This window comes from Tupaia chinensis, unplaced genomic scaffold (assembly GCF_000334495.1).
Source record: "Tupaia chinensis unplaced genomic scaffold, TupChi_1.0 Scaffold148904_1, whole genome shotgun sequence".
NCBI lineage: Eukaryota > Metazoa > Chordata > Mammalia > Scandentia > Tupaiidae > Tupaia > Tupaia belangeri.
Window position 1 is genome coordinate 2,067,171 of NW_006208752.1, and position 15,446 is coordinate 2,082,616.

A 15,446-nucleotide genomic window follows, 5' to 3' on the forward strand; every position below is an offset into this window, starting at 1 on the left:
GAAGCTGAAAGCATGTGTGTGTGCCTACACATGCACATGTGAATTCATATAGCTAGTTCTTGCTTCCTTTCTATAAATCTTTCCCATACATGGTTCAAAGTAACTATCAAAATTAAGACCAAGTCAGAATAATCCAGCTCATGAACAAATGAGACATTATTTAAAATAAATCAGGTAATTATAAATATTGTATAGCAGAGGAATTGTTAACAAAGCATCTCAAAAAAAAAAAAATCCACAAACTTTTTTTCTTTGTAGTTTTTTGCCACAGGGCACATGTGATCATGGGACGGGGTTGGGGAGGGGGGGAGACACCATTGGGAAAGTGAAAAACCACTCCCCCAGAGGTGACAACCATACAACAATCCCTTCTCCTGGGATTTATGGCATCCAGTCATATGTGCCCAGTGTGACCTTCAAGCCAACAGGTCCAGTATTCGAACTGTGGTTTGCAATGTGGGAGCCCAGAGCCTTAACCACCACATGATCTACTGGCCACAAACTTTCTTGGTTTAATATATTTCAAAAAGGGTTTAGTTAAGTTCATTAGTGTGCCTTTACTTATTGTAAGTACTGGCAGTTGATACTAGGCCTTCACTCATGGATCTTTCTGGTAGAGATGCCAATGATTTTGGTAACACAAGACTGAGGTAAATGGTACAGCTAATAATGTGACTCCTTCCCACTAACAAAAATAAGGGAACCAGCAGTTAGCGTAATAGCTATGTCGCTGGACTCCCATGTAGTCGACCGTGGTTCGTGTCCCGGACCCAGTGGCTTAAAACTTACACCGGGTGCGTGTGCGTGCGTGCCCAAGATCCCGAGAGGAGAATGGAGGAGAAGGGATTGCGGCGTGACCATCCCCCCTGCGGGGTGATTTCTCACTTTCTGTCTCTATGTCTCTCTCAGTCTGTCTGGCGAGTGCACGCGCCCTATAGCGAAAACCTCTCCAAAAAAGAAAAAAAAAATTAATTTAGCAACTTTTGTATTACTCAATGTGACAAGTAATGAAATGTTATGGAAAGGAAAAACTTTAAAAGTCAGTATTTGTATTGATTCTCAGCTTAGAGTCTTAAGTACAATATATACAAAGGCTGGAATGCTTCCAATTATTTATATGCCTGTCTGATTCTTCATTGTCTTTGATGGCTCAGATAGAAAGATACAAGAATTCTTTTTTTTTTTAAGAAAAGGATGAATAAAATTTTCTCTAAGCATAGAACATTCTACAAAAAGAAACAGAAACATTAACAACAACGAGCTTCTTACCAAAGTCTTTATGTGTGTTTGAACAGAAAGGTTGTGTCGACAAAGATTTGCCAATAATCCTAGACAAGGCATTGTTAACTCGTCTTCAGAAGATTGACTGTTGTTTTACATTGTTTTGTTTAAAGAAAAATAATGAAAGACAAAAAGTATTAACTTCATTCTGAATTAGTCAAAATGATGCCATTTACACATTTAAGTTACTTCACATATAAAAGAGTTCAACTTACATGTAAAGAAAGTCATACATTACCAGTACTAAATGTTTTGAAAACAAATCATTCTATTTGATTGTATCACAGAAATATGAAAATAACTGTCAGAGTGATCATACACTTCCAGAGAACTTCAAAAAATTCATGGAAAATAGAATTAAAGTACAAGTTTCTTTTGGTAAAAAAAAAAAAAAAAAGAAAAACTTAACTCCAAGCAAAGTTTCTTTAGTAATATGCATTTTCTGGGACCAACAGATCGCATAATGGTAATGTCATTGGAATCCCACGTAGTCAACTGTGGTTCCAGTCCCAGACCAGGTGGCTTAAAATTCATGCTGGATGCAGTACATGCATACCCAAAATCCTGAGAGAACGGAGAAGGGATTGCAGCGTGGCCATCCTCACTGGTGGGTGATTTCTTCTTTTCTGTCTCTCTCTGTCTCTCAGGTGAACACATGTGCCCTATAGCAAAAAACCTCTTTAAAAGGAAAATATGCATTTTCCATAAACTTTTTAAATACCCTTTATATTTCATCAATATACTTTTCCATCAAGATTAAATATAAACATATAACGCTCAGGTTCAGTAACTATTTTCTGCCAAAAAATTTTCATAAAATTTTGTTTTGAAAAATAAAGTTTCACAACATTTGATCCTTAAAATCACCCAAAAGGGGTAAACAAGAATCAGAGTCTGACTCACTGCAAAATTAGAAAAAATATCTAGGAAGAATTTATCTATTGCATAATTTTAGTTTAAAACTAAAACAGTTTTTGGTTACATGCTTGGTTGCATACTCACATATGATCTATCAGGAATGTAATTAATTCATCTATGTTGGCAGCAGAATGGAAAACTTTGACATTATATGTTAATTTCTGCAGAAGGTTAATGCACTGAGAACAAAGAAACAGTAATGAATATAAACACATAAAAACGTACTGTCTACTCACAAGACTGGACTATCGTATTTTCTGAGCATGTCATCATTTTAGAAGGCAGAAGTCAGGGCAAGAACTCCATTTCTTTTTTTCTTTTTTTGTATGACTGACATATTTAATTTCAATGTTATCATCATATTTTACAATTTTGTTATGTTTTTTGTTTTTTTTAATCAAATAAAATTTTTTTAATGTGAATATTCTTTTTAATTTTTTTTATATATATGCAATCACATTATTTAGCTTACAAAGTGAACATTTCAATATGTGAACATTTCTCCCCAATCCAGTTGATCGAAATATCTTCAATGGATAACACCACACCTCCCATCCTGTCAATGCTCTGTCTCTGTATCCCTCCTCCAAATGTCCTTCCTTAGGTCCTGCTTCTCCACACACACATTTCTTAAAACAATTTTGTTTTTACTAAAAAGTAATGAGACTACTAAGAAGCTTACAGTTCATCCTGATTCATGCACATTCTATTTCATCAATCTTGTCTGTTTAGTCATCTTAAACTTAAATGTAGACGGAAATACACACATACTCTTACAATTCGAAGCTATCTTTCGTACGTTTTATTTCTAAAATTGCACGTCAGTTTAATTGTGATGTTTTTCTTTCTTATAACTGATGACATTTTTGATTCGATGAAATAGTTATGAATTTATGCTAAAGGAGACTATATAAATAGCTTTAACTTTTGTAGGATGTTTCCTCAACAGACTGAGACTGGATGCCAACTCAAATTATGATTTTAATATGAATAGCTTACATTTCATAAAGCAGACATCTGTGTTTATAAGTCAAAGCAGCTATAATGTAGATTTGTTTTTCTTCAATAATGGTACTAGACATGGGTATGTTTCCCTGCTCTAGAAACATTTAAGTAGCAGTACATGTGTGCCCAACCAGACCTTAATGACAAGAACTGTACCTAATCATGTATTATACTAGTACATACACTAAAAGTTAGCAGTTTATATTTGAGACTAAGGAAAGGGAGACAGGTGTTAAATGATGGTGCAGTGTGGGCATATATATACCTGCAAAAACACAGACTCATTATGGCAAGTGCTGCTCCGACAAACCACTCCTGCCAGCACAGCATTCAGATTGTACGTATTCTGAAGACAGTTTCTGGTTTCATTGTCTACAGCTGTTTAAAATAAAATGGCACATAAAATGAATCATTTTTATATATGGTCCTCATGGATGAAAAAAGTAATTTAAGCTTTATTTCACATTAATTTACCACCTCAAAAATATAGTATGATAAAACTATTTTACTTACTAATACCCTCCAATTCAGAAGCTCAAATAATTTCTCTATAAGAAATTTTAAAAATTGCTTAATATATTTGTAGAAATTCTGTTTTAAAGGTTACAACTTTGGCTCAGCAGTGGTGACAGTGGTAATACAATGTTTGACAACGCTTGAAGCCATACAGAAGATCAAGTTTCAGTTCCCAGTTCAACCTGTACAAGCCGGGTAAGTCCAGAGAGTTCTGGCTAACAGAAAGACTGAAGGAAAGACTATGCTGTGAGAACCTGTTGAGGGTGCTTGTCTCTCTCACAAAGTAAATAAATAAACTAAAAAAAAAAAAGATAATCACTTAAAATTTTTTGTAAGCCTAAATGTCTAAAACAAAATCTATTAATTAAACAAAACAACTGAAATTTAAAAATAAAGAAAAAGATAATCATTTACATTTCTAATGTATTTAAACACTAAAAGTGACTGGCATTCTCATCAAACTATAGTGGCTAAGCCGGGCCAGCCCTGTAGCCTAGTGGTTAAGGAAGCTGGTCCCACATGGTCAACTGCAGTTCAAATCCCAGAATCCTGATCCTGGTAGCTGAATAAACATGCCAGGCATGCGTGCATGTGTGTGTGCTCAAAACCCTGACAGACAGAGCCTCATGTTCCTAGTGGCTACTATATTAGACAACACAGATATAGCATTTCTATCACTAAAGAAAGCTCTATTAGGTACTGTGGCATGACAATGACCCATTGAGGGGTGCTTTCTCTCTCTCTCTCTCTCTCTCAAGTGCATGCACCCTCTGGTGATCAATAAAATTAAATAATATGAATTAGAAAAAGAAAAAAGAGGCAGAGCCATTGGAAAGCAATTTAGTAATGGCTAACAAATTTTAAAATGACCTGGAAATTCTACTTCAATTTACCCAATACAAATATACTAGTATTTGAGTAAAATTACATGAAAATGTTCATTTGCACTATTGATTCTAATAGCAAAACCTTGAAAAAGAATATGAGTGCCTACCATTATGGGAACAGTTGAGTAAATTATAGTACCCTGTAATTATGATACTAGATATTAAAAAGATTCTGATGTGAAAAAAAAACAAACACACAAACAAAAACCCCTGGGGCTCACCAACATCATTTATGTTAAAAATAAGCTACTAAGATTTAAAACTATTAGTTATAGTGTAGAAAAAGATCTGGTAAGACACATTATCAAGCCATAAAATGAGATTTTAGCCCCAAAGGCAGAAATAATGAGGGTGGTGGTAATGAGTAAAGACTCATCCCATTTTATTCTATATGTGTATTGTTTAATTTGGTAGCCACTAGGCTATATGAGGCTACTTTAATTTAGATTAATTAAAACTAAAGATTCAGATCCTTAGTCTACTACCCACTTGAAGTGCCTAATAACTTCATGTTCCTGGAAGCTACTATATTAAACAACACAGATCTAATATTTCTATCACTAGAGAAAGCTCTATTAGAGAATGCTGCTCTGGGTTAATAATTTTGGTCACAGGAACTTTTCTATGTTAAGCATATGTTAATTACTGAACATTAGTATTGTTATCTTCAGCTCTAAGTTCAATGTAGTCTATCACAGAAGGATGACTTTGATTGGTATATTTAACAATGGCATTAGGTGTGACACTTTTTTGTTTGCTTTTTAACCCAAAAGTAGGCCAGCATTCCCAAAGTGTATTCTTTTCTGAACAGTGAATCTTTGACATGCTTCAGATTCCTCAACCCAGTAATTTTTTTTTTCAAATTCTGCACATCATAATATTGCTCTGCCTGAAGATTCACAAAGCATAACAACTGTGAGAGTTCCTGAAATGAAGAAATCTTTGAAAGTCAAACATTCTTCAAGAGATTCTATATATCTGTACTTTAAAAAATAATACATTTGGGGGCCAGCAACTGGCATGGAAGTTAAGGCAGCTAGATCTCACATGGCTGACTGCAGTTCAAGTCCTACATTTGGTTGTTTGGGGGAAAAAAAAAAAAAAAAAAAAACCTCACATGAGGAACATGTGTATACCGGTCCCAAATCCTGAGAGTTTCGAGAAAGGAGGAGAAGGAATGGCAGCATGGCCATACCTCCTAGGGGGATAATTTTTCTCTCAACTCTTTCAGTGAACACACACCTTATAACAAACAAACAAAAAGATGTGAGAGAGCCCTGTACCTAGCGGTTGTTAATGGAGCCAAATATCACACCACCTACAGCAACTCTAAACCCAACTCTAGCAGCTTGAAAAACATGCTAGGCATATATACATGCATGCATGTTCAAAATCCCATCGAGATGGAGAAATGGAGAAGGGACTGAGTTGACCATATCCCATTGGGACATGCTTTTTCCTCTCTCTGATTCCCCTCCATTTCTTTCTGGCAAAGTGCACAAACCTTTTGGTAATTAAAAAAAATATATATTAAATTTATGCATTTAAAAAAAACGGAAAAGGAGAAAATTAAATGCATTACCTAGTTGAGACAGCAAACTGATAATACTTAAAATCAGTGAAGCACTTATATTTGGGTCTTCAAGTAGCTCTACAAGACAACTCAAACATTCACTTGGTAATATTTGATTTGATGTAAACAGTCGTGTGAGCTTCTGTCCAGAAATTGCCTATAAAGTAGTAATCAAGATATGTTAATAGCTGTCAATTTTCATTTCAAAATCTCAGTCCTTTAAAAGTGCCAATGCTACTCTCCCAATTTAGAAAATTCCCAAGTGCTGTTATCTCTGCTTAGATTTAGCTTATCTTTCCCCAACTAGGTAAAGAAATCATGTGGACCTCAGTTGAATTCATTTCCTTCAGGAAGTTTTCCTAAAGCCTCATACACTATCTAGGATTGGGTTTTCCTATTACATTATTCTATAGTACATCATGAGTTAGGAAACTTTTGAATATCTGGCAATACTTGCCCTATATACTACAATGAATACTCCATGAAGGCAGACGACAAATCTGCAGTTTCCTACTAATACATTTATTTTATAAATTAATTCTAGTTCATTCCACTGACTTTGAGGGTGGAGAAAGGAAAATGAAGTCAAGTAATTATGGTATTATTCTTTCTTTTTCCCCAAAATATCCAGGCTCAGAACTTAAGAGACAACAGAGAAAGAACCTTTAAAAGTAATGGTTAAGGCACTGGATTCCCACGTGGTGGACCACAGTTTGAGTCCCGGACCCAGCAGCTTAAAACTCATGGCTAGTACATATGCGTGTGTGCTCAAAATTCCAAGAGGGAAATGGAGAAGGGATTGTGGTGTAGCCATCTCCCCTGTAAGGGTTATTTCTCATTTTCTGTCTCTCTCTCTCCGTTTCTCCAGTGAGTGCACTTACCCTATAGCAAAAAATCTCTCAAAACATTTTTTTTAAGTCATCAAATCAGGCACTCAAAAATTTTATTTTGGGGCAAGCAGGTGGGATAGTGGTTAAGGTGCTGGCCTCCTGGTGATGGACTCCCATGAGGCAAACTATGGCTTGAGTCCTGGATCCAGAAGCTTGAAACTCATACTGGGTCCAAAATTTTGTGTATGCTCAAAATCCCAAGAAGAGAATGGAGGAGAAGGTATTGTGCCATGGGTATCCCTTCTGGGGGGGGAGGGGGGTGATTTCTCACTTTCTTTCTGTCTCTTTGGCAAGTAAACATGCCCTATAGCAAAAAAAACTCTAAAAATAAAAAATGAAAAGAAAAATCTTATTTTTGGTTATTCCATTCCTTTACTCCTTCCTTATAACCTATAAACTACACCCACGTGCACACCCCCAGTTAAAACGTATGCACAAGCACCAGAGACAGATGGTAAAGCTGAGACTGAAGGCCAAAAACAGCTGTCAGAAAGCATGAATTTAAAAAGAAGCATAAATTTTCAAAATGCTTTAGAAATGTTTCCATTATTAAGCATTTCTTTTCTGTAAAAATGAAAGAACTCTTGGTTACTCTAGAATTAGACTAAATTTGTTCTAAATATTAATACTTTAAAAAGATCATGCCTAAGCAGTTCTATAGCATCCCTTCAATTTTTCCTTTCTATATCTTCTTTTATTCCCTCACTTGCAAGTCAATTATTCTTCAAAAGCTTTGCTGATGAGTTTCAAAATGTCTGTTTCCATAAAATATGTGTTTTAATAACATTACTAAAGTAAAAGTCTGGAAGAATGAACAAATAAATCAAAAGATGAAATTACAGACACTGTTAACAGATATTTTGGGATAGGGAACCTTCTGCTCACTGCCCTTTGCCTATTTATAAATCTAGTCCTCCAGAAGATTAAACATTTTCTATTTTACACATTTCCCCTCAAGAGTGGACCTGTATCTCAGTTAAATAGTCCAATATGTAATAGTTATTTAGTATAAGGCAAAACATTACTTTATAAATGTTTCCTGTTACTTATTCACACTGAATGTTTTCATGCAAATAAAAAAATGTTTTAAAAGAGATTTTTGCCTTAGTGTGTGTACATTCCCTGGAGAGAAAGAAAGAGACAGCGAGAAGCAAAGTGAGAAATCACCCAACATGGCGGATGGCAACACCACAATCCTTTCTCTATCCTCCTCCCAGGATCTCGGGCACACATGCATATGAGCCCAGAGTGATTTCAAGCCATTGGGACTGGGAAAGTGATTTTCAAGCCACTGGGACTGGGAAAGAAAATGTCAGCCATAACTGCTCCACCATTTGCTGGCCCTACGAATTTAATTTATTTTTAATAATAACTAACACTGATATAGCATTCAATCTGGCCTATGCACTGGTCTAGGTACACGACTTAGGTTAACTCTTCATTTTCATAATAAGTCTAGATGGTAGGTGCTGCTATTGTGTTTTGTAAGCAAGTAAATTCAGGCACAACTTGAATTTACTTGTTTACAACTGGGGACTCATATCCAAGTAGCTCTGTTTGTGAATCAGTTGTTTTATTTATTTATTAGTTTGCTTTAGGACATGTGTGCTCCCTTGAGAGAGGGAGGGGGGGAGAGGGAGAGAGAGAAAGTGAGAAATCATGCAAAGGGGTAATGGCCATGCTGTAATCCTCTACTCTCCTCTTGGAATTCTGGGCAAGTATGCACAAGCACCTGGTGTGTTTTTCAAGCCACCTAGTCTGAGACTCAAACTATTTAGTTGGCTATGTGGGATCTAGTTGCCCTTAACCTCCATGCCACCTGCTGGCTCTATTGCTTTTATTTCCTATACGAGATCCAGGTTAGTTCAGCTCAGCTCTGCCAATCATAAAAAGTTCAAAGCTCAGGTTCCACATGGGGCTACAAAGTATGATAGGAGAATGCATAATCTCCATCTCTCTTTGTATCCTCAGAGATTACTCTCGCGAGATCTGAACAGAATCCTGCACCATTAAAGATAAAAATATCACCTACCAAAAAGGTTAAAATTAAGAAACATGAAAACACCAAAGGCTGGTATGGATGAGCAACGGCAAATTTAATATATTGTTGGTATGAGGGTAACTGGCATAATCTTTTGGAAGATTAAGTGGTTTCAGTTAAAATGGAATATAAGTTGCCTGTTCTATGATTTAAAAAACTCTACTCCTAGAAAAACAAAGGAGTGTAAAGATCCACCAAAAAAAATGTATGTTTATAACAACTTTTTTCATAGTTCCACCCAGAACTGGAACCAATCCAAATGCCTATCAACAGGATAATGTAGACTCCCTGTGGCACATTTATATACAATAGAATTCTACACAGAATGAAGTGCTGGTACTTGTGCAACATAATTGAATTTGACAGATTTTATAGTGGAAGAAGCCAGACACATGAGTACATTTTGTGAGTTCAAATATCTAAAGCTTATGTGAAGGGAAAATGAAATCTCATAGGTAGCTGGAAATGTTCTCTACTATAAAGTGGAAGCTACTTGAGTATATACATATATTAATATAATGACTTAGTTCTTCAGCTAAGATTAATGCAATTTATGCACTGTATGTACTCTCAATTATAAAACAAATATCCTAGGCCAGTTTGGTGATCTAATGGTTAAGGGAATCAGATTCCACATGGCAAACTGCAAGACTTGAATTGGTTCCAATCTCAGCCTCCGTGGCTTAAAAACATGCTGGGCACATGGCATGCATACCTTAAATCCCAACAGGATGGAGAAGGGATTGCAGCGTGACCATGCTCCATTGCAGGGTGCTTTCTCCCTCTCAGTCTCTTTCTGATGAAAACATGGACCTTTGGCAAGTAAGTTAAAAAAGCAGGGGCCAGCAGGTGGTGTGGTGGTTAAAGTGCTAGATCCCACATGGCTGACTCCAAGATTCAAGTCCCTGACCTGGTGACTTGAAAGACAGGCCAGGCGTGTATGCATGTATGCTCAGAATCATGACAGAAGGAAATGAAGTGTAGTCATGCCCCATAGGGGGTGATTTCTCACTTTCCCTCTCTCTTTCTCTGGTAGGCACACATGTCCTTTGGCAAAAACTATAAAAAAAAATTAAAACAAACAAAAATGTCTTTAGGAGTAATAACCTCAAGCTAATACTCTTATCTTTACACCAATGGCAGAAGAGTTACCTGTAAATTCATTGAAAGTTCAGGAATAGGGTACCAAGGAGTTTCTTGGAGGTCTCCTTCAAATTACAGTAATATTAAACTCGGGATTCACAATATACTCATTTATTCTCAAAGAAAGGTAATGTTTCAGATTAGTATCTAAAATGTTTAACTCCTAATTTTTAAAATAAAACTGACACACTTGGCCATCATGGCTTCTGGAGTCCACCAAGGCACTCAAAATTCTATCCTGAGAAGCAAAGTCTTAAGCACTTCACAGCTAGCAAATTATTTATTGGATCTGAAGGGGATTTTTAGATAGTGAATAAAAAAAAATTATTGCACTTGGGAGATGGGCAAGTAGTATGAAAAGCACCAATGAAGCTCAAAAGAATGAAGCTACATTCACATTTTTAAAAGAGTTTTTTTTATATAGGGTGCGTAGGTTCTACAGAGAGACAGAAAGTGAGAAATCGCTCCCTTGAGGATAGCCATGCCACATTCCCTTCTCCCCCTGGATTTTGGGCATGCACACACATGTGCCTGCTGTGAGATGTTTTCTTTTCTTTCTCTCTTTCTTTCTTTTTTGTTTGTTGAGAGAGCAAGAGATTTTTGCTATAGGGAACCTGTGCTGGCCAGTGAGAGTGTGAAAGCAAGAAATCACTCCCAAGGGGGGGATTGGCCATGCTGCAATCCCTTGGAATTTTGGCCACAGACGTATATGTGCCAGTTGTGAGTTTTAAGCCAGTGGGTAAGGGACTTAAACTGCATTCAACTATGTGGGAGTGCAGCAATGTAACCATTATGCCATCTGCTGGTCCCCAGGAATGAGCTTTAAGCCCGTCTGGAACTTTAATTGTGGTCAATAACATGGGAGTCCAGCAACACAAGTATTATGTATCTGCTGGTCCCCATACATTTACATTTAATACACTCCAGTGTCACCAAAGGTTGGTGTTGCTAACGTCATTCTCAATCATCTTTCTCTGTACCATGTTGCTAATCTTTGGTACCTTAGCCTTTTATCACAGGGCTAATACAAAAACAAAATATACTGAAAAATCATATTTATGTTAACAGAGGAAAATTACTACAAAGATTATTAAAAATAAGCTATAATTGCATTTAACTTTTTTATTAAATTGAAGTCAACATTAGTCTGAATTCCAAGAATGCGTAACAAATGACAGCAAGAGATTAAAAAGTGAAAGCAATTCAATGTTTATGTTCAAAACACTGAGTAATAGACTTTGGTAAATTAAAAAAAGATTACGTTTACTAGTAAGAATTGCTTCTTAAAATAATTTGAGATTTGTTCATATTCGAGTACAACACGAGTTCCAGTAAGAGTAGTTAAGCAAGAGGTTCAGGTCGTAAAACTACCTTAAGGCTAAACCAAGTTTGAACCATGCCCCCTCCACCTGTGCCCCTGAGAATCGCACAACACTGAAAGGCCTTGGTTTCGAAGTGGAAAAGAAAATCGAATAGCAAGGGAGACGATAAAGGTTTCGCTGTCTCCTCCACCTGCCAGAACATAGCCCAAGTTCCCAACCTTCTGTCCCACCCTCCCTCTTCCTAGAGCAGGACGTCCAGTCCCCCTCCCTGCCCAACCGGAGTGCCTCACCTCCAAATGCCGCAAAAGCTGGGCTGCGTTCGCCTCCGACTTAACGGCTTTGTACTGACTGATGGTCAGGAGCAAGGACTTCAAGCAGGCGGTGGAGTCCATCCCTAACCGCCACGTCCCCGCCTGCGACCACCACCCCTCAGCCCGCTCCGGCCTCCAGCTTTCGCCGCGCTTTTTTGACTTTTGGCCCCACCCATTCCTCTTACACCCCTTATCTAAGAGAACGCGAGGTTTCGGCTTAAGAGGCCGTGGAAACGCGAACTCTCGCGAGAGACGCGATTGCCGCTCGTCCGTGGGCGGGCGGTTAGGCGCAAAGGGGTCGGTGTTTAACCCAGCGCCGTTTTCGTGTTCTTCCTCGGCCTTGAGCTGGAGGACCGCTTGTTCCTTTGTGCGTCATCTACCTGAGAAATGATCGCTTCCCCCTAGTCTAGACACGGTGAGGAACTCCGAGGAGACTCTTCGGGTCCCAGGGTTGGAGGCGGCCTGGGAGGGGCCGCTGTTTAAAATCTCTCCTACGTCCGCCCCTTTTGCTGAGGAGTGAGGTTCTCAGCGCGAACCTGTCATTGGGATTCTGCTGCACAGGCAGGCATATATTACTAGTTAGTCGTATTCGAGAAAGCTACCTGCGGGTGTCCCCTGGGCCAGGTAATTGCCCCGGATGATGCTCTCATTAGCGTCAGCTTTTGTAAATGAAAGTGTCTGGTTCTTTCTGGTATGATTGTTCTAGAAGTCTCAATGTCTGCGAAAATGGAACTGCTGTTGACGTTTTTCTGACCAGAGATAACTTTAAATATTATGTATGTGGATATAATGAAGTTCATAACTGCTTCGGGAGCTTTTTGCCTTATGGCTGGTGGTATCGAATAAAGCATTTCAAAGTAGGTAGGTTGTGGATAATTCTAAGAATTAGGATCCATGTCCATTTAATAAAATGATCAGAAATCTTGTTTAGTCCATTCAAAGGCCATTTTTGGTATCACTCCATTTTTAAATCAGCGTTTTTATTTTAAAGATCCATTTAAGATTACATCCTGAAAGCATAACGTGATTTGGCCAGTTGAGATATACATGTTAAGAATCTTCAGCTAGCCAATGTAGGCCTTCATACATTCACTGAAATAAGCAATTATTGAATGCGTAGCATGGCATAGGTATTGCTGATTGGGAGAAGAAAAGGAAATAACCCCTGCTGAGAAGCAACTGTCAAAAGGGAGAAGTACTAAATACAATAAATAGTACCTTTGAAATTCACCACACAAATGAGGAACACCCTGCAGTGATGGTAAACAGTAGAGGAAGGTTGCTAACCTATTTCTACCTTCCCCAACAGGACCCCAAGCGAGTTCTCACTGCTTTAGTGTCTTAAGGTAAAACCTGGCCAGGAGTAGTACTTGTTTCATCAGATTATTCATTCAGTTAAGTAACTCTTTACTATGTGCAAGGCACTGTTCTAGGTACTAGAGATTTGTGGACTAAAACAAAAATCCTCTTGGCATGAAAAGACATTGTGGTAGGGAAAAAAATTACACAGTAAATGAGGAAAATGACAATAGAGAGAACAATAGAAAGGTTATTACTCTGAAGTTATTACTCTGGTTATTAGTGGTTGAGAAGGGAAATGAGGAGGTTTGGATAGGTCTCACTGAGAAAGGAACTTGGAGGAAATATTTCAGGGAATTGAGAAAGTGTTCTTAGAAAAAGGTTCCTAGAAAGAAGGAATACCATGGACAACTGCCTTAGGTAGGAGTATAACCTTTATGCAGGGAGGCTACATGATTGGAGTAGAGAACAAGGTTGACCCTCTGTAAGCATAAAAAGCCTGGCAGACCATTAGGAATGAGTTAGTAAATGTGCAGAGTGAGCTTTGCCTACCATAATTGGTGCTAGTTACAGTCATTGGCAAGTGCAGTGATAAGGTTTGGCATTATTAGATTTTTTTTTTCTATTTTAACCATGGCAAATACCTTATCATTATCCCCATTTTGGGGGGGGGGGGGGTTCAAAGCAGCCTACTGTAAGTGCCATTTTTCTATGAAATCTTGCATTTTAATTCAGGCAATCATACACAGTTTGCATTTTCTTATATATTTTAATATCGAGTAATTTCTTTCTCAAAAAGTCTTTACTGGCGGGCTCCGTGGCCTATTGGTAAAGGGAGCCACGTCTCACAGATCCAGCCATTGGAGTCCCTACCCAGAAGCTGAAAAATGCTAAGACTGAAAAATGCTGGACAATTATGGGTTCTTGCCCAATTTCCCCACAGGATGAAGAAATGAGAAGAAATTGTAGTATGACCATGCCCCATTGAGGGTGCTTGCTTTCTTTTCCCCTCTCTGTATTTTTCTGGCTAGGACATGTGCTTTCTGGCAATTAAGAAAAAAAGGCTTTATACCAAAGTTCATGTAAGTTTAGTAAGATATACTGAGTTTTGGCCATGTTCTAGGGAGCTGTTAGAAGCCCCAACATCTTTAATCAAAGGTACTTTTCCTATCCTAATTTGAGAAACAAAGAACCATATTTTGGGGGCACAGAAATGGAGGAGAGAAAGTAGAGGAGATGAGGTTGGATTCAGATGACTTAATCAGCCTTGAACTTGATCTCTCTTCTGAATTTAGTGGTGATCTCTAGGTTTTTTTTTTTTTTTTGGTTTGTTTTTGTTTTTATCTATTTATTTACATTTTTATACATTCAATCACATTATTTAGCTTAGAAGGTGAACATTTCAATATGTGAACATTTTTCCCCGTTTCAGTTGATCAAAATATAACAACACTACCTCCCTGTCTCGACAATGCTGTCTCTGTATGGGGCCTGTGGAAGGTGATCTCTAGTTTTAAACTGGAGCCTGATCTAGTCAGGTTTCTTTTTTAGGCTGATTGTCTTTAAGACTTGAAATAGGGAGATTATTTAATTTTCTGGAGTTTCCAAAGGGTAACCAGGCTAACTGACGTAGAGATAGGAAATAGGTGACAAATTTGAGAAATACAGATGTAAAGCAGTCAGAAGTTGGTGACTGATGATGGATATTAGGAGTGAGGAAAGAGATTCCAAGTGTCTCTTTGGTTGGATAGTGGGAAAAATATAAATACAGCTAAGTAGTTAATAGAATGTATTCAGGGTGTATTTTATATTTAATGAAATTTTAAATATAAAGGGCCTTCAAAAATTTATGGAAAATATGTACGATGAAAAAATATGCATGAATTTCAAATATTTTTTACACCACAATAAACTCGTGCTTATATTTCATTTTCCCATGAATCATTTGAAATATGTGCTTAGTTTGTTATAGTCTTAAACCATTTTCATTAAGTTTATTTTTGGATATTATATAATTTCTTGTTACTGTGAATGTGTTCTTTTTCCCTTGTAAATTTATTATTACTACTATTTTAAAAAGTACTGAGTTTTCGGGAACCAGCAGTTAACTTAATGGCTACGTCGCTGGACTCTCATGTAGTCGACCACGGTGCGCGTCCGGGACCTGGTGGCTTAAAACTCACGCTGGGCGCATGTGCTTGCATGCCCAAGATCCCAAGAGGAGAATGGAGGAGAAGGGATTGCGGTGTGACCATCCCTC

General features: G+C 37.6%; 2 protein-coding genes across 2 annotated transcripts in view; one reads left to right on the forward strand and one right to left on the reverse strand.

The window, feature by feature from the left end:
- Positions 1–12,047, reverse strand: part of CIP2A (cellular inhibitor of PP2A) — a 41,508-nt gene extending 29,461 nt beyond the window's left edge. The window contains exons 1-5 of the mRNA XM_006170765.3: positions 11,867–12,047; positions 6,190–6,337; positions 3,470–3,582; positions 2,284–2,378; positions 1,270–1,366 (exon numbers count right to left, since the gene is read on the reverse strand). Of these exons, the coding sequence (XP_006170827.1) occupies positions 1,270–1,366; positions 2,284–2,378; positions 3,470–3,582; positions 6,190–6,337; positions 11,867–11,968 (555 nt within the window). The 5' untranslated portion in view covers positions 11,969–12,047. The remainder of the gene's footprint in view (positions 1–1,269; positions 1,367–2,283; positions 2,379–3,469; positions 3,583–6,189; positions 6,338–11,866) is intronic.
- A 43-nt stretch (positions 12,048–12,090) lies between these two features.
- The window catches only part of DZIP3 (DAZ interacting zinc finger protein 3), a 175,447-nt gene continuing 172,091 nt past the window's right edge, over positions 12,091–15,446 (forward strand). Inside the window, exon 1 of the mRNA XM_006170766.3 lies at positions 12,091–12,302. The gene's annotated coding sequence lies outside the window, so the exon portion shown is untranslated. The remainder of the gene's footprint in view (positions 12,303–15,446) is intronic.